The sequence below is a fragment of the Elaeis guineensis genome, chromosome 8 (genome assembly GCF_000442705.2).
Source record: "Elaeis guineensis isolate ETL-2024a chromosome 8, EG11, whole genome shotgun sequence".
Classification (NCBI taxonomy): domain Eukaryota; kingdom Viridiplantae; phylum Streptophyta; class Magnoliopsida; order Arecales; family Arecaceae; genus Elaeis; species Elaeis guineensis.
The window spans coordinates 122,402,700-122,422,468 of NC_026000.2; the positions used below are offsets into that span (position 1 = coordinate 122,402,700).

A 19,769-nucleotide genomic window follows, 5' to 3' on the forward strand; every position below is an offset into this window, starting at 1 on the left:
CATATAAATATATTTGCAATCTATTAAGCTTTCTTTGCATTTAATTTATTTTATATCTTGATAAACATTATAAATTGGAAGTGAAATTATCCTACAAGACAATAAGTTTTCCTATAAATCTATTGTATGGATTCATTTTAATAAAGATCCGCTCAACATGATAGAAAAAGATGTACCATGATAGAAAAAGATGTACCGATAAAATATCCATAAATAAATAATTGACGGCTTCGCAACATCAAATAGCTGCCAGCTGTCAAGCAAAGGACCTGATATTAACCTATCTAAAATCAGAAGGCGATTGAAGAAGTATCAAGCAAATAGCTAAATCTTACTAAAACAGAAAAAACAAAGAGAAAAGGGTGGGTGACCAGATGGCTGCGTTCCTACACTTGCAGAAAGTATCATGCTAGTAATGGCAAGTTGTCTCTCTCAAAATCTCTCTTATTATACAGTCCAATCCAAGGATGATTGCCATCTCTCGTACAACAAGTCTACAAAACCAAACTATTAAATGAAACATGAGGGTGATGAATCAAAAGCATCAGTTCAGATGTAGTGCATCATGAGGTATCTCACTCTCAACAAAACAGAAATTGCGAACGCTGAGATAAAAGAATTGAGCTGACCAAAATTCTAATTTTGGTGGAAATTATTTGTTGCAAGAAGCATGAGAATCAAGGATTACTTCTGTGGTTCATAGGTGCATCTATAAGTCGAGGAGAAGCCTGCGAGGGTCCTCAACCACATCCTTGATGCGCCGCAAAAAGAAGACTGCCTCTCTCCCATCAATCAACCTATGATCATAGGTCAACGCAATATACATCATAGGCCTTGGGACAATCTTACCATCCACGACCATTGGCCGGTTTACGATAGAATGCATACCAAGGATTGCTGACTGAATACAATATGTTTGTCAGTGCTTGCCATGTCAAATTTATATTAAAAAATTAGAGGAGTTTGGAGGCATACCTGTGGAGGGTTAATAATCGGTGTGCTCAAAAGACTTCCATAAACTCCTCCATTAGATATTGTGAACGAGCCTCCAGCCATTTCATCGATCGAGATTGTCCCATTATTTGCCTTCTTAGCAAGAGTATTAATTGTTTTCTCTATGTCTGCAAAATTCATCTTGTCAGCATCACGAATAACTGGCACCACCAGGCCCTATGTAGGAAAAAGGAAAGAGTAAATTAATTGTCCACCTCAACTTATGACAGATGTTGGGCAATTGAAAATCAACAATGCAGAAATTACAGATATGATCTTAACAGTCCAAACATTAGCATATGACATATTTTGGACAAAATATTTCAGAATAACCAAATAAAGAAAGCAGATTCACAAACCTTAGGTGTGCCAACAGCAATGCTGATATCAATATAATCTCGATATACGATATCCTCTCCATCAATGACTGCATTGATGATTGGCTGGTTTTGCAGTCCAGAAACAGCTGCCTGCATAATATAAGGTGAGATGTGCAAGTAGTAGTTATTAACAAAATAGGACTTAATGGTTATCATGACCCACTTCATACTTTAACAAACCCTGACATGAGTCCCAGCTTCACACCATGCTTTTCCACAAAGGCATCCTTGTAATCAGAGCGGAGTTTCATCAAGTTGGTCCTACATTAAACAATTCATCAGAATGGCATCCAGGAAAACGACATATACAAGAAGTGCTATAACAGTCCTGTCAAAGTACATTAGCATGAATTGGGATCAGAAAGTTTTTCCCTCTCTGAAATCTTAAATTGTCAAGGACCATGGCCATTTTGAACATTAAAGCAGAATAAATTGCATATACATCTGAAAATAGATAAAACAGAATCATACATGCTAACATATGAGCAGGAACAGTTTCAGTGCTAACAAACAACAATCACCTACATGTCAACTTCATTAAATGTAGTTAGCATTGCAAATGTGTTCTGAGAATCCTTCAAACGAGTAGCAACACGTTTCCTAAGCCTCGGCATGGGAACCTGAAATCAAAATATATGACAAGAAAACCTTCAATTAAAGGATAAACAGGACATCCATGTTATCACTAAGTGCCCAAGAATTTGCATCTTACAATACAAATAATTAATAAAAACACAAAACAATGGGACTTACTCGTCTTTCCCTTTCTTTGGGAGGAAGCCGAGGTTCAGAAGCAGCAGCTTTAGGAGGTTCAGGAGAAGGTGCTCTGGGTTTTTCTTTGATGGAAGGCTCCACTTTAGGTTTTTCAACCTTTTTTTCTGCAGGTGGTGATGGTTTAGGAACTTCTTTACCTTGTTTCTCCTCTGATGGAGCAACATGTGTTATACTGGCAGCAGATTTTGAGATCACAGCAACCTTAGTTCCTGGTGTCACAGTATCACCCTCTTTGGCGACAAACTGCCAATAGTAAATGCCAAAACCAGTTTTACAACAATCAATAGCCAGCTCCATAAGAGAAGCATGGGAAACAGTAATACAAATGAGCAACATTTGAGGCACAAATAGATCAAACAAACCTAACCTTTTCGATAATCCCAGCTTCAGGACTAGCAACATCAATGGTCACCTGGAAGAATTCAGTTAATTAAAAAATGTTCCAAATATGGTTTCATCTTGGCAAAAATGAAAGTGAATTATGGGAAAAGTAGTTCATTTAAGATTTTAATAAAAGAGATATACCTTATCAGTTTCAACCTGGGCAATTGGTTCATCAACTTCAACCCGATCTCCAGGTTCTGTTCCACATGTATCATGCCCATAAGACCCAAGCTATAGCGATCTCAATTACTTGAGGGTGAGAGAAGCAAGAATAAATAAAGCCACATACTCTTTAGAAAGGTTGCTAATGTTCCATCAGTAATAGATTCACCCATAAATGGAACAACCGCATCAAAAAGGTCACCTTCACCAAGAAACAAAAGAAATACAATTCAAAAATCAAAGGTTGAATATCTGGCAACTACTTTTATTCGAAACAGAAGAGATTGTAATCTGATAATGATGGAACTTGCTGCACCCACTTACCACTTTCTGAAGAAAACAACCTACTCCATAATTGGTAAAAAGAATTCTTTGGAAGCAACTGAGTAATTTCCCTGCATGGTTGATAATTTTTTGAGAAATAAGGCCAAGACACAAAACAAAAATATGATTGAAAGAGAATTAATATAGTCTCTTCACTCTCTTGCCAAGAGCATAGAAAATGTTCAAATATAACCAGCAGTCTACCAAATATGATGCCAAGTGCTTGTACAGCAAAGCAAACCTAACTAATAGCTTGAATGAACAACAAACAGTTCATGCAATTGCTGACCTCATGGGTTTTGGGCCAAGTGGACCACAGACACCTGACATCAGACATGATTTAAGATCCTTAGCTTGGAAGAAAAAAAATAAACAAAAAACAATGATCACCATGATATTAGTAGACAAGATCACCTGGGAAGACATGATGGCTGAAGTTTCGAACATGCCTGTAACTTTGTAACAGGAAAAATGTCTGCATGAACGTTAGGGTAATAGCAAGTTAAGGCATTTCACCCCAGACAGGCAGCAGATTGATTGAAAGATAAAATTACCATGAATGGCATCACAGGAGGGATTTAAAACTTGATGGTTGTACAATGAACTCAACACAATTTACACTAGAATGTGCAAAATGAGCTATATTTTTTTTTGGAACAAAAACTCTACTGCAGTACCTTTGAAACTTAATTCACAAAAAAAAGAAAAGAAAAGAAAAGAAAAGAAAAGAAAGAAAGATCACCCTTCACCCTTAAGGGCAACAAGCCAAGAACCTTTGTACTGTAACTGTATAATAGAAGATAAGGAACATCAACATCAAAGATAAGTCCAACTTGTTTTTGCAGCTGCACCTTTAACAAGCAGAAATTGCTTCCAGCACTATCTAGATTCCAGAACTGGTAAAAGGAGACCTTAGAAGTTAAATGCATGCTAAGAGGTAATTCTTATGCACGGTGGAGAGAGTCCTGATAATATTAAAATATTTACAATATATTATTCAAGCATTCTGCATTTGTGAACTACTGCCCTCCCACATTAACATATGTAAACTAATATCATAACGCTACACAGATAGGTTCATCTGTTTCTCTATTTATGTTGGGGTTGGAAAAGACACCTTTAGCCTTGAGCTGCGAATACCTGGATTAAGACCAGACCCACACCAATTCAGGTCCATGACCAGGCTTGGCATCTAAGTCTGTGTTTGTGTTTGAATCTAAGTCAAAGTCTAAGAGCGGAATCTAGAGTCAGCTCCAACATTTATATTTGAGCCAAGGTCTGGGTCCAATTCAAGGTTATTAAAATGGATGAAAATAGGCATTGCTCATAACTTCCATATACACACCAAAGCCTCATACCAACTAGGATGCATACATCCTAGCAACTAAACAAACACCAGATCCCAAAGAGCAGACTTAGTAACATATTGTGGTCCATCGAAGGTTCTTCTGAATTTTTACATGCATTATGATAAGAAACACTAAGTGAGAACAGGAGTTATAAGGAAAAAGTAAACTAGGAAAGGCTTTGCTCAAGTTGGGATCAAGCAAATTAGCATCAATTGGAAGTTGCAAGGCTTCATCCGAGAGTTGGTGAGAATCTCAACGGAATTGGCATTGTATATGCTATCCCAACTGCAATGCTACCTGATTCACCTTCTCCTACTTGTACAGTTATGCTGTCCATCGCATCTTCATCTCCATCCCGGGACTCCTTTCTATCTTCATTGAAATTCGCCAAAACAGATGGAGGGCAAGAAGAATGACTGGAACTTAAGAATCAAGAGAGGAGGGAAGGAAGATGCTGTTAGTGGGCAATGTAATCTGGAGAAGTGAACAAATTGTTGACTGGTTAATGGTTTTAAGTTTGCATTGATGAGCTTGCGCATTGTACATGGGGAAGACAGTGCTCATGAGCATGTAAGATGATAATTATAATAATCTTACTTCAAGTATGTAAGTATATCTGAACTAAACATTGACCCATTTAATTCCATCTGATTAACAACAATATGCATGCCCTTGTCTTCAAAAGTCTTGATATCCTCGAACAATGATCATCATGCTCACTGAAAGCCCTCCATGAAGTTTCTACATTTCAAATACCTTAAGTACAGTTAATAGAAATTAGATAATCTTGTACAAGAGCATTCGAAACTATGCTATTGCAAGGAGTTCCACTAATTTCTCATATGTTCCTAGTATATTTGTCAAAAATGGTGGCGCAACAACACCAAAGAATGCAGCTGTTCAAAATAAGTTTCTATCAACTAGCAGCAGCAACAATCCTACCAATCCATAATAAGCAGGAACTTATGGATTCCTAGAATAACATGCCACATAAAATTATTGCAATTGTTGGTCATGACAACATATTTCTGCACTATAAAATCAAGAAACTTCTAATTAGGGTACCACACCAGCTTCTGAATCCCTCCAAAAACTCATCCTCGTACCTGCTTCCGAAGCATTTCTTTATTCTAAAATTTTCTGATAGATCCAGTTCCCCACGCCCACACTTGAATCTGCTTCTGCACTCAATTCCAAGGTTCTAACTACTGGTGGGATGCAGGCATCCTACTTTCCCAAGCATCAAGACAGGGCCCTGTCCCAGATGTCAAGACAGAATGAGTCAGGAAATGGATGAGGATGGGACAGGACATCCACTGTCATGAGCGTCGGGACAAAGGGCATCCTATTCCATGGAAAAATTGGGAAGATCCTGTTCCATGATATTTAATACCTTGCTTAGTCCCACTTCAAGCAATGTTCTAGGAACATTAGCAAGCAACATGTTAATCAGCAGGGCAGGGCCTATTATTAACCTATCCCTTAGGCATCCATTGAATACCTTAGCATAAAAATCACTAAGGTGAAACAAGACAAGCCAAGGACTCAAGTTGTTCCATTGATAAATTCTTGAAAATAGTTGGTACATCTTCCTTTGCTAACTTGCTTCTTTTATGTAACTAAAGCATACAATTACCGGAATTCAAATTGTTAAGCAGAATGAATCAGTTTCAATTGGACGTTGGAACCAAGCTACTACTAAACTCTGAAACTTGGTTTCATACAATTTCAGAAAATTCCAGTCAAAAACAACCAATTTCAATCCAATTTCAGCCAATTTTGGTAGAAATTGGATCAAACTGACCATGGATGCTACACATTTATCCATTATATGAGTATTTAGCATAGTTTTGAGGCTATTTCTGACTGTTTAAGTATATTTGGAAGAATAATGTTGATTAATGGTTCATTTTATCTTTTAAATAAAAAGGGGAGTACTTGCTCATGGATAATAAATTCATGGTTTAAGGAAAAATCTTATGATTATACATGGTATTTTAGAAAAAAAAGAATCATTTGAGAATTTGTCTTAAAGTATTTTTTGGTTTTCTATTTTCTTTTTCTTCTCTGTGAGAGGAGGAGAAGAAAATAAGTCTATGCTGTAGATCAAGTCCCTTCATAGCCAGTTTAAAAACATTAAGCTCAAATTTTCTAGATCTTAGATTAAATCTTATAGACAGTGAATGAAATATATCTAGTAATCTGATTTCACACTTGTAGAATATAAGTAAAATTTTGATAATTAGGAACTGACATGATGGTTATATCTCATATATAAGTTCATGTTACAACATTTACTGAAACTGCCAAAAGTGCCAAAACCAAACTCAATAGGCTTAACTAAGATTGATATGGAATCTAAGATTTCTAATTATACTATTTCAATTAAATGGACCATCATATAAGTAAGAATGTAGCACAATTTAAGTTACCATATATATTTGCACAAGTTAATAATGATATATGCCAAAGGAAAACAAACTCGGAAGTCTACAAGAGAATATCATGTTTTAAGATTCTGATGGGTGATGACCTTTTAAAACTAAATGAATCAAGGAGCTAACACTAGAAACAAGTTTCATATATGCCTTAAGTTATCCATGGCAGCCCTCAGAATTTACTCATAACTTATAATACATAGGAATTAAATTCAATGAGCTTCTTATGACCCTAATTATATAGTCATTAGAAACTCTCTCGAACCAGCTTTGTTACTTAACAACTGAGTTATTAATTAAGACAACCCATCCAAGACTCATGGTGAAAATTTTGTCTTGATCATAGAATCCTTTGTTTATCTGTCCACCATGATTTAAGTCACCTTTTTTATTTGCATGAGTTAAAAAGTATAAGCTAGAGGAAAAAAAAAGCTTACAAGCATAAAAGAGTCTTAGGTTACAAGATCCTGATGACCTCTAAAAATTACCTATATAATAAAAAAGATTACAATAGAAAAAATTTCAACATAGTTGTTCATGGAATCCATAATTAGAACGTACAATTTAGTCATGATTCATAAGAATTAGCAATTAAATTTGTGAGCATGGCTGCCCCTAAATATGTAGCTGTTGGAAGCTCTCTTAAATTAACAATTCCACAGATCTACTTAATAACTGAATTATCAATTTGGCCAACCCATCCCCCAGAAAAGTCAATAGCATCTAAAGTCCTAGTTTTAAAGTATAGAGCAAGCTAAGTACTCCACAGTAATCAGCAATTGTTTCTGAATGACTCATTATAGTTAGGGATGGTAGTCGAGCGGGATTTTCCAAGCACCCGACCCATCCCTAACCCTAATAGGACCCGTTTAGCATACCTTATTAGGGTTTGGGATGGATTTGGGATTTAAAACTAAAACTTGTTCGGGTTTGGGATGGGTTTGCGATATATCCCTCAGGTATCCACTACCCGAATCCATTTATATATAAATATATAGCCTTAGCCCTAACCAACATCTAAGCTTTTCTATCGGCCGCTCCAAGCCTCCCACCCGATTGAGACTCTTGAGGATAGAAAAAATAGAGGGAAAACTAGGGCAAAACAAAGGAAACATTAAGGAAAACAAAGGAAAAGTGGAAAAAAATCGAAAGGGAAGGCCTTTTCCCACATGGATTGATCAATTTTTTTCTTTTCCCTTCTTATTTTTTTGTCATTTCATTATCTTTCTCCAGAGATCCGTGGGAAAGGAGAGCACTTGAGGGAGATGGGAGGGGTTTCTTAGGTTCCAAGCTTCCCACCTGATTGAGACCCCTGAGAACGGAAAAAATAGAGGAAAAATCGGGGGAACAAAGGAAAAATCAAGGAAAACAAAGGAAAAGCGAGAAAAATTGAAAGGTAAGACCTTTTTCCACATAGATTGATCTTTTTTTTTTTTCCTTTTTCGCTTCTTTTTATTTTCATTTCGTTCTCTTTCTTCGGAGATCTATAGGAAAGGAGAGTACCTGAAGGAGATCGGAGGGATTTTCTGGGAGTTGTGGCGGTGTGAGTTAGTCCCTTGAGGTTTCGAGAGCTTAATCTTGGTAGAAGCATGATATTTTTAGGGTTTGGGGAATTTTGATCCAAAGGATTCCGCTTTGGCTACAAAATTGTTCATTTACGGAGTTCTATCAGGCAGGTTCGGGTACCTGGTGGGGATACCAATTTAAAATGGAATGGGTTTGGGATTTGTGGTGGGTTTCATAATTGGGTTTGGGATGGCTTTAGGTAGTTAGATTTTAAACAGGTTCGGATATGGGTAGGGCAAAATTTGCTAGTATCCTACCCATTGCCATCCCTAATTATAATCATGGGCTGTATATTCAATGAATGACTGAGTGGCAATAAATGATAAAGCTTCAAAGTTTGAATTTATTTTTGTTGATATAAGTCTTGAAACAGTTGTCTCAAACCCTATAAGCTAGTAAGATAAAGGTCATATTCACAAAAGAAAATAATAAAATCAGTTCTATTAAATCCATAGCAAACAACGTAAACAAAATGGCACAATATGAAATATACATCTCAACATAAGTCTCTTATGCTGATAAGGTTAATTGCGAGAAAGAGGGCTCAGTTTGCGAACCATTTCCTATATTCATTTCAATCAAGAAAAGACACCAAAGGGCACATGCAGAAAGGATTAATCCTTTCGACAAGCGTATCCATATGGAAGAAGGGAAAAACATTATTCTTAACCTCCACAATCATCAATAGAATCAATAGTTTTGAAAACTCCTTCAAGATACTTATCAAGAATCAAAAATACTCCTGTATACTTTTAATTGTTGAAAATTCACTAATCACTTCAAAATCAACATCCTTGAACAATTTTGACATGCATAGACATTGTACAAGATAAGTGTTAATCCCTGTACATACTTCATGAAAGAACAATAATTGATTTATGTTTAGTATATGCTCTTTTTTATGTTTGAACTAGGGGATGACTGATTCCTTGTGGGTGTGTGAAGAAGCATAATACTAAATGATCACACAGACCAGTAAACTAACTTCTTTTACCAACATCAATTGGGTCAATCGGCAGCACGTGGGGCTAAACAAATACTTCCAAACCTCCATTAATGGGGTCCCATATTTTTTGAAAAATGTATTTGCAAGATTCATATATTTAAAATATTCAATTAGGCTTTAGAAAGAAAACCTAAAGGACAAAGAGAGAAAAGAAAGAAACAAAAGATAAATCACACAAATAATCCACAAAATAATAATAGCTAAACATTTAGATATACAACAGGAATTGAAGAACAAATTCTTTGTAACATCTAAACATAAAATCTCCTAATCTGAAGCCAACAGATGAAATCTATAATAACTCGACATTCCTTCATTGATATATCTATGTAAGAAGTCTCCAAATTCTTGTCCAAAATAATATTTTATGGCTGTTTAGTAATGCCTTTATTTCTTGTTATTTGTTTTCGAAAACCAAAGAAGAAAACTAACAAGATTCAAAAATATGTTTCATGATCCCTTTTGTTATTTTTTCTTAGAATAATATTTATAAAAATATAAGTGCCTTTTGGTAGGATACTTTTTTTTTAAACTTCTGGAGAAGAGAAACAAAAACAAAGAGTAACAGGTGTTAGGTGTTTCCCACGCTCCATCTAATGTGAAGAGAAGGAGATGCTCTGCACCATGTGGTATTTCGTAGATAAATAAAAATAAAAGGGTTGACATGTCACCAATGAAGGTTGACAGCAAACAAGTTAAGCCAAACTGAGAACAAAGCTGCTCATGCTCAGCTAGTTGGCATTATATGAAAAGTTGTATTTGACCTCGAGCCAAACTTCAAGCTTAGCTCATTTATTAACAGACTCAAGCTTGTTATCAGTATGAGCCAAGCTGAACACAACTTTTATAATTTGCAGGCCAAATATGTCAAGATTCAGCTTGGCTATGAGTTAAGCTTTAAACAAAGTTTAATCTTCAGGCACTTTCTAATCAAACAAGCTCAACCAAGACAATTATCTAGCTGCTTCATTGTTTCAATATGCTATCCATGTCACCTCATATGCATTCGCATATGCAAATGCTTTCTAGTCACTGTGCAGTGTTGTGTTGAACCACATAATGAGCCATCAAGTGTTTCACATGTGCTCAAACAGCCTCCAAATACAGGCTTTGCCCTATATGGTGAGTGCGTATTCTTTTCTCTCTCCTTTTTATTGGTAATTAGTAGATTTGTCTACTGCATTAGAATACTTGAAATGGGAGCATGCAAGAGAGACGATAATGTTAACATGTCATATTTCATAGCATACTAAAACGGGCTGTCAAACAAGTGTTAAAGTGTGTAATTAATTTATATTTGTTTAAATATTTACTTATACATTACTAATTTTTGGGCCACGTTTATCCTTTTTATTCTTATTAACGTTTCTAAAATATAAACCACCTATGCACCCATATATGCATTCAGATCCCACATATGTGTGCTATGCAGGCTGCTTTTTATAACTTTGAGCCAATTCTGAACCATTAATTCACAATTTCATTATTTTGCAGCCTTAATTGCCAAAAAGGCCCTTGATTTCTTTTTTCTTTTTAGATTACAAGCAAAGATTCATGGCCCTGAGGTATTTATACATATCAAAAGGCAATGGACATAATTCTAAACACTTGAACTTTTAATCAGATGCATTTCTTCAAGCTTGGTTTCCTTCCCCCATATTTCCTAGTACATATCTAAATTAAATCAAACTCCTTCCTCTATTTCTTCCTTGTGTCCAATCCCAACATGAGAAAATGTTTCATTAGTCTGAAATACAACGACATGATCCAACTTTTTGTTCTGATTAGTCTTCTCCTTTCTTTTTTAACTTCCCCTTCGTCTCCAACACCATAATGTCAGCTCTAAGCTTATTCAGGATTCTTAACTAAATAAATAGAATTGGACATTCCATCAAATCAACACTACAACCTAACGGTATCACAAAAATCTCCGAGACATAACATAACCAGCATCCTGAGATCAAATCAAAAACATATGTGCACATCAAATTCCATCAAGAAACAGTTTAACAGAGACGTTTAATCATAGATAACGCTATGGCGCTGATCAAATCACGATTCAAGATCGAAGACAAAGAAAATAACACCAATGATCGATACCAGCACATAAAAAACCCAGGGAATCAAGAGACCGGATTCAAAAAAATCCCACATCCATTATGGAAGCAGGAGAGGCGAAGAAGGATTACCGCGACGGGACGACGGACGAGGCGAGCGAGATTCGATGCCATGGCCGAGACCTTCTCACCTTGATCGCTGCTCTAAGAGAACAAGAGCAGAGAGACGAGAGATCGATTTGGGAAAACCCTAGGTGTTTCCCTCTCGATTCAAGTCTTCCTCAAGTTTTTATTATTTATAGCCTGAGGCCTTCGGAGCGATATAACGATTCACAATAATAACTGATACGTTTTGACCACCGTTACTGCTCAGTGCTCCCGTTACTGCTCAGTGCCAAGTAGAAAATGGATAAATTATATCCTGTGGTGCACCATGCCAATCAAGCATCTCACAGCCATATCAGTCCCATTCATCATGCACTTATCTCGAGTTATCACCCTCCGTATATTATCTTAATTTTTCTTATGATGCATCGTTGATGTAGGACACATGGTGCAAGATATAATTTCTTAAAATAAATAAATCTAAAAATCAGCGAGCCACAAGTTGAGATGTATATAGATTTAGCTATCCAACTTAATTGGGACTAGAAACTAGAAGGAGCCACTCAAAAGTTTGATTTTTATAAATTATGTCGAGCCCAATGCCTTTTAGACTCTTAATTTTCTATGTCATCAATTATGTCAACTTCGCAAGTAGACAAGCTGACTCAATATATTTACATCTATCTAAACAAAATTTTATAAGGCAACTAGTGAGTGAGAAATTGTTTGAGGCTTTAACTACAATAAGTATTATGGGACTATTGTCTCATATTAAGTCAGAATATTAGCTAAATCCACAAGAGCTACTAATCTAATTCAACATTTGTGAGTGCAATGTACTAGATTATTTAGATATTATAATAATATTCTTGTCACAAAAATGGCTCCATGAAAACAAGATCTCTTGTTTGTTAAAGATCATACTTTGGCTAAACTTGGCTCATTTTTTGTGAGGATTCCCACTTTGATTTATAGTCTTGTTCTCTATGCCTACACATATCTTGTTTACTTACTATGTGTTAGAAACTAATTAACTAGTTAGAGTCTACTTTCAAGATTTTATTATAGAGTCATGATCTTAATAAAAGAGGTTTGCATCTTATTGCTTGGGTCTCAAATACTAACCAGAATCTGGTAGAGGTTTGAGCTTACTTACTCTTACTAATTGGCATAAGACTCTTATTTCTAAGCCAATAGACAAGCTTACTGTTAAAACAAATAACATTTGCGTAGGCTATTCAAAAGCAAATAAATTTTTTTTGATTGATTGGTTTGTTTATGGTGTTCCTAAATCTTGTTTGGCTATTTCAAAATCAATTGTTTAAATATCTTAATTGGGATTATTGGGTTTCTTCTATCTCGTTGCTTTATCTGAACTTTTCAATATAGGCCACCTCCCTTCTTTTTCTATGATGAACTCCTTTCTTCTATTTGATCAGATTAAGATATTGACTTTTTGAAGCTTTATTTTGTAGATGAAGTAGTTGTTTTAATTCTTTCTATCCCTTGATCTAGGATAGGTGAAATTGATGTTCTTTGTTAAGGTGATGGATTAAAGCGATACTAAGTAGTTAAGGAGATCTAAATTTTAGGTTTTGATAAGTGAATTTTTTTTTTTCTATTTTTGTTTACTAGTAAGCAAGATTTAAGTCTTAATAGGATATGGAGTCTTTTGGACATTTGATCCTATTTCTATGAAAAAGAGGATCAAAATAGAGGCAAGATACCAGATATATCCATACAGAGAAAGAAAAAGAAAGATAAAAATATGAAAGAAAAGAAATAAGAAAATAAAAAAAAAGAAATATGAAAAGAATGAAAAAAGAAGTGGTAAAAAGAAGAAAAAAGAAAGAAAAGAAAGAAGGGAGAACAAAAAAGAAAGAAAGGAAATAAAGAAGAAAGGAAAGGAGGAAGAAAGAAGAAGAAAAAGAAAAAAAAAAAAGAAAGATAGGAAGAGAGAAAAAAAGGGAAAAGGAAGAAGGGAAGAAAGAAGACGAATGTGGGGAAAAAAAGGAAAGGGTGAAGAAAAGAAAGGAAGGAAGAAGGAAAAGAAATAAGAAGAAAAAGAAAGAAAGAAAAGAAAAAAAGAAAAGAAAAGTAACAAAAGGAAGGAAAGAAGAAAGAAGGGAAAGAAAGAAGACAAAAATGAAAAAAAAAAGAAATGGAGAAAGAAAGAATGAAGGAATAAAGGGAAAAAAGAAGGAAGATATGAAAAAAAAAGAAAACATAAGTAAAAGAAAAAAAAAGGGGCAAGAGATAGAGGGTATTACCTATTGGGACACTTGACTGAAATGGTTGTCGGACGAGCATTCTACAGAGAAGAATCGGGATATCCTATCCTAAGAAATTTACTATCTTGATAATAAGTATATATAAGACATCTATGAGTAGGCCAAATAATCAAACACCATAACATCTTATGAGTAAGTATCTATATACAAGAGATAAAGAGAGAGCTACAAAGAACTTAATATAATTAGACAATATATAAGATGTTTGAATCATAAGCTAGAGACAAGGCTAAAGTAAATGGACAAGTGTGCCACGAGTATTGGATTAGCTAGAAGTAGGATGATCAAAGGATGATGATGATGGGAGTAGCATTAGCCTAAGTGTCCTAACCTTTAAGAGTTTTTGCTAGTATCATACTACTTGTTTGAAAAAAGATGGATATAGCAGGATAGGGTGTAGCTGGGACTTTGATTAAAGTAATTTACTATTATTGTTGCTCCTAATGGTAGAGTTTAATTGATAAACTATGAGCGAAGAAAAGTAAAGATAAAATAAAAGTAATTAAAAATATACTAGAGTCATTGATTTGTATAAAGTTCTCTTCTTCAAAGTACATTCATTTATTTATATACATAATGACAACTGTAAAATAAATGATGACTCTTGTGATTGACTATGTTATTATGATCTCCAGCAATTCTGGAAGTTTACTCTCATGATTTCATATGCTTCATAAATATCATAATTGCAAGTTAAATTCTTCTAAAATAAAACTATATAACATCCTTTAGCCTGTGCTTACACATATCTTGATCGGTCATGGCTCAGATTTGTTCCTTCAATTTGTGCTCCTAAACTTAATTGGATTGTTAAGATCAAACTTTGTTAAGTCTAGTAAGAGATATATAACTTTCATTTATTTTGAGAGTTCCTAACCTCTGTCACATGATGCTTGCTGATAGCTATCGGCTAAGTCATTGAGATATAGGGTGTGCATAACATGCATGGTGGGTAGTGCCACCACTCCTCACTTTTTGGATAATACATCTATCTTTCCCACATCATCAGTAGTGATTATTATTCTTGGACTCTATTTCATCAAACATCATCAGTAGTGATTATTATTCTTGGACTCTATTTCATCAATAGTCTAATCTTAGGCCAATAGCTCCCATCCTTCACGGTCTATACATTAATTACTTAGCTTGCATCTATGGTACATTAGCCTAAGCCCTTAGTATATTAATTTATATTGGCCTTTTGACAGATTACAGTCATCCATCTGGATATGGTGTAAATAATGTCTCCCACATCTTATTAGTTGATAGTTAAGACGGTGATATAATACATTCGGTACCATATCCATCCACCTAATTTTAGATTTGGCAGCCATCTTATTTGGTTGATTTGAAGAAAACACTAACCAAGATCTTGCTAGTCCACCAATTACTTGCTTCTCTAATAGATTCATCTTCTAGAAAAGATGAACTTGAGTAACAAGTATAGATCATAGAAGATTTAGTGGTAGGACTTAAAGTTGAGTGGCATAAAGAAATCATGGAGGATCTGTCTGGATATAATAGCCACCATCATATTGGCCCTCCAACTTATTAGTAGGGCAAATATGGTTGATTTGGAGGGGAAGGTATCCAATAATATGACCAATGCCCCTCAACTCTCTAAGGAACATAGGCCACTGGTTGTTTAATAGATTGCTCCTTGGTATATAAATTAGATGCATATAGCCATTGACAAAGAGGAGGTAGTGGCACCCACTATAGAGTTATCTTCGGCCTTGTCTTTTAGATGGTCCAAAAATAAAAGTCAATGTTAAGAATCCCAATATTCTTGTATTATAAAAATCAATAAGCTGATTCACTCAACAAAAGAGTAGCATCAGCTCTAAATATAAGAATTGTAAGCATGAGACTGGCAATGAGTTTAGTGAGAAGAGGAAAGGTGACTAGGAAGGCTTGTGAGGCCGTTAGAACTTCGATGGATCTCCCTCATGAGAGGTTTGTTGATCCTGTTGGACGAGAATGGAGTATTTGTCGAAGGAATGGAAGAAGGAGGTGGCTGATTCTCCTTCAGAGGAGTCAGATGGGGTATCCAAAGAAGGAGAACCCTTAGCAACCCCAATTGATGTTATAGTGGATAAAGGAAAGGTGGTGGCTGATAATCCAATGGAGAGAGGGCAAGGACTTGCCATGGAGTTGGATCGACTATGTCTCATTAGGGATCTACCTCCAAAGATAGTTGTGAAGCTTTGCCCATAGGGGAGTAGGGGATCTTCACCCTTAAAGCATAAAAGATCAATCGGCTTCGTCGAAGATAGAAATAAAGTCTTCATAGAAGGGGAAAAGAGCCTCTTTGTCGAAGGTTCCCGTACGGTGGTAGCTAGGGTGCCAACTGCTGGTCAATCTTGGGCACAGATGGTCAGGTGCCACATTGATTCCCTTGGGATACTTTTCGAACATCTAAAGAGAAGGTGATGGATTTGGAGCACCAATTTAGCAAAGTTATTGCTTTTTTTAAGGATGAAATCTAGAGATCATCTGCTAAGTGAAAGACAACTTTAATTGATAAGCTTTTAGGCCCTGACTTTCAAGTTGAAGTTGTACTAACTACTAAAGAAAATGAAGATCCGTTGGAATATTATGGGTAATCTTTATGTCTCCTTATTGTTTGAGGGACTGCTTCTCTTTGTATATCCTTTAGAAGAGGACAAGTAGAGAGTCTTGCAGAAGGGGCCGTGGTACCTTGTAGGATATTTGTTCACCTTAAACCTTAGAGACCTCACTTTCAGCCAGGTCGAGACATACTTAAGAAAGCATAGATATGGGTTAGGTTGCCCGATTTATTGCTCGAGTTATGGGATAAAGAAAGAATCATAAAAATAATATCATTGACAAAAACTCCATTATATTTAAATGAATAGATGAAATCTTCCACTAGAATCGATTATGCAAGGGTTTGTGTTCACATTGATATCACTGAAAGTATTTGTTCGGAGGTTTAGGTGAGGGTAAAGGATGATCTTTTTGTTGGGAATAGTATCCCAAAGTCAATCGTCACCCTGTTGATGGTTGTGCTCCTTTTGTATTAGTACATGAATTATAAATAAATAAAAGTTATTTTGATATTTTTTCATCACAAATGTTTCATCTTCTAAATGAACTCCTGTGTTGTGGTGAAGTCCTTAGGACTATTTAGACTCGACAAAGGAGGATTTGTCGCTTAGTCCTTAAACATGTTCGCGATCAAATGATACGTTGTTACCAAGGACGACAACGTTTATCGAGCATAGGTCGTTGTGTGCCATATGGGTTGGTTGTCTTCATAACCAAAGAGTGTGGAGACACTGGTATGGCATACAGGTGAGATGTAATGGTACATTTGCACTGAACGTGACCAACTCTGGAGCTATTTCTGCTGTCAAGATTTGCTCCGATGGGATATGGGTATAAATGTCCCTCCGACCTGAGACCGTCACGGTGACTTGCAAGCAACTCACTGCACTTAGGCACTGGACTACCTGAATTTCTAATTCAATGACGGAAGGCTGCTGGGTGTAGTCAAGTACTTGACTTGTCGGTGCGTATGTCAAGATTGGATTGACCACTCCAGTTTAGGAGCTGTGTACAGTCGTGTTTCAATTTAGCAAAATCTTGGCCAGGGTAGTCCTAGTGAGGAGTCACAGGACTAATTGAGTTGAGCACGATTCGGATGATATCATCAGGGTTGACAGTTTAACCCTGAGTCATCCTAAACACAGGGATCAAAAGGGTGAATTATACGGTAACCATATTCACGTAGGTTCTGAATGTTGCGATTGCGATTATTCGACCTATCCGATCATCGGGTACCATTGCTAGATAGTCACTTTGATTAGTACAGGAATTGGTTCCTGTGCTATCGGCTTAGGTTCGAACCTGCGGGGTCACACACATTAGTGGTTCCTTTCTGATCAGATGGCTGATTATGAGTCTTATGTGTCTGAGACTCTATGATTGAGAATTAAGATTCTCTGATTATGAGTTCCACACATTTTGGATACCGGGGTCAAAATTTTGAATTTTAAATTTTGAATTTGAAATTTGAACTCTTTGATCAGGATTTCATATCGATGGTCTCTGATGCCTGATTGCCCATCGGATTTGGACTCAATATTTATGAGAGCTTTAATTAGTGATTTGATCGCTAATTAACTTAATTTGATTGAGTAATTATTTTTGGATCAAGTCCAATTGAATTGGATTCAGTTTGGATTGACTCGATTAGGTTAAATGTTGACCTAATCGCTAAGGTGGTTTAGTCCCTGATTTGATCAGGGGTTAGGTTCAGTTAATTCTTAATTTGATTATGATTTTATTGAGCCTAATTAAGCTTAATTAAGTTAGATTTAATTTATTCTAATTGTGCTTAACCTATTTAGATTAGGTTGGCTCAATTAGGTTCAAACCACCTTGACTTTTCTCCCTGTGCCACCTCACTTCTTCTATGCATATTTAAATTCACGAGAAGCAACTTCTCGTGAATTTTCTCCACGCAGAAGCCATCCCATGCCCACCCTTGTGCGCCAAATATCTGGATAAAAATAAGTTGGTTGGCCATTCAAATTCAAAAGAAAGTTTGAATTTGAATGAGCAACCAACTAATCCATGCGCCATGGTCTTATCTTGTGCGCCCCATATTTTACACGAGAAAATATTTCTCGTGTAAACTCTCTATGCACAAATCAAGTCACGCCCCTTCTCTTCTCACGCACAAGTGGATAGGGATGAGTTGGTTTTGCATTTGAATTCAAATTTGATTTGAATTCAAATGTGCAACCACTTATCTTTATCCTCTCACGCAGATAAGACACGTTCGACGTTGTTTTAAAAAGAGGAGAAAGGTGGGACGTGCGTAGAAATTTTAGGAGAGAAACTTTGGGGCGTGAGAAAAGTCTGTGCGTAAGGTGAAGGTCCAAAACCTTTCGAGAGAAAAAGAAAGAAAAGAAAAAAATTGAGCGCAGGGTTTCTAGTGTGTACCCTAGGGTTTCTACCTAGGGTTTGGGAAGTGAGATTGGTGTGCCACGAGTGTCGTGAGTCCACAAAATTTCAGGAAGAGATCCATCAGCCTCTCAAGCAACCATGCAAATAATCTGGAGCATCCGAGGAGTCGGCACACATTGATCGAAGGAGTTCGATCAACATCTACCATCAAAAGGGTGAAATCACGAACTAGCATTCGTGAGGAGCTGATCAGACGGGAGCTTCGTGTGGATGATCCACAGAGGTCAGATATTTGTGTGACTGTGACGTGATGATCAGAGCCCCCCGACGGTGATCAGATTGCGGTGATAGACTACCCGCAAAAGGTGATGTGTTTTGAACACAGTACTGTAAAAGGTTTACTGATTCAAATTTGAATTTCAAATTTAAATGCATGCTGTTGTATCATATTTAGATCCTAGTGTAGGGTTAATTAGTATTAATTAATGAGATTAATTAATAATTCCACTGTAAAATAGTAATTTTGAAAAATTTTAAAATTACCATTTTGCCCCTGCACTAAATTTTCGCTACAAATGGTATCAGAGCATGGTTCTAGAATATGATATACATATGCATGCATAGATTAAGGTGTAATCTATAAGTTTAAATTTGAAATTTAAAATTTAAAATTCAAAATTCAAAGAAATTTGAAATTTGAAATTTGTTAGAAGTTTCAAATTTGAAATTCAAATTTGAAATTTGGTTGAAATCTCAAATTTAAAATTTAAAATTTAAAATTCAAAGATTAAAATTTAAAATTCAAAGATTAAAAATTCAAAATTTAAAATTTGGTTGAAATCTCAAATTTAAAATTTAAAATTTAAAATTTAAAATTTGAAATTCAAAATTTAAATTTTGAAATTGGTATATTTAGATATACTTGATCCAAGTAGCAAGTAATCTAATTGGGTTGGTTGCCATGACCGTCCGGTCATAGGAGAAAAGTAGAGTTTAAAGGCC

General features: G+C 35.7%; 1 protein-coding gene across 2 annotated transcripts; it reads right to left on the reverse strand.

The window, feature by feature from the left end:
* Window positions 1-510: 510 nt before the first annotated feature.
* Window positions 511-11,730, reverse strand: LOC105061406 (dihydrolipoyllysine-residue succinyltransferase component of 2-oxoglutarate dehydrogenase complex 1, mitochondrial). Of its 2 annotated transcripts, XM_010945440.3 has the most exons (13): window positions 11,566-11,730; window positions 3,432-3,492; window positions 3,307-3,340; window positions 3,018-3,088; window positions 2,821-2,895; window positions 2,673-2,728; window positions 2,515-2,559; window positions 2,127-2,390; window positions 1,899-1,993; window positions 1,544-1,634; window positions 1,353-1,463; window positions 976-1,170; window positions 511-901 (listed from the first exon to the last, which is right to left on the reverse strand). In XM_010945440.3, exons 1-13 carry the CDS (start codon window positions 11,605-11,607, stop codon window positions 710-712), a joined length of 1,332 nt encoding a protein of 443 aa, XP_010943742.1. In that variant the 5' UTR covers window positions 11,608-11,730; the 3' UTR covers window positions 511-709. The 2 variants fall into 2 exon arrangements, with proteins under 2 accessions (XP_010943742.1, XP_010943744.1); XM_010945442.3 differs by lacking the exons at window positions 3,307-3,340; window positions 3,432-3,492 and having other exon boundaries at window positions 11,566-11,709.
* Window positions 11,731-19,769: the final 8,039 nt, after the last annotated feature.

Bases quoted from the DNA above. Each gene is read 5' to 3' on its own strand.
- LOC105061406 (XM_010945440.3), bottom strand. From the start codon at position 11,607: ATGGCATCGAATCTCGCTCGCCTCGTCCGTCGTCCCGTCGCG. The intron at 2,391-2,514 runs GTTAGGTTTGTT...TACTATTGGCAG, and splicing joins AAGCTGGGATTATCGAAAAG to TTTGTCGCCAAAGAGGGTGA. The intron at 902-975 runs GTATGCCTCCAA...TATTGTATTCAG, and splicing joins CGATTATTAACCCTCCACAG to TCAGCAATCCTTGGTATGCA.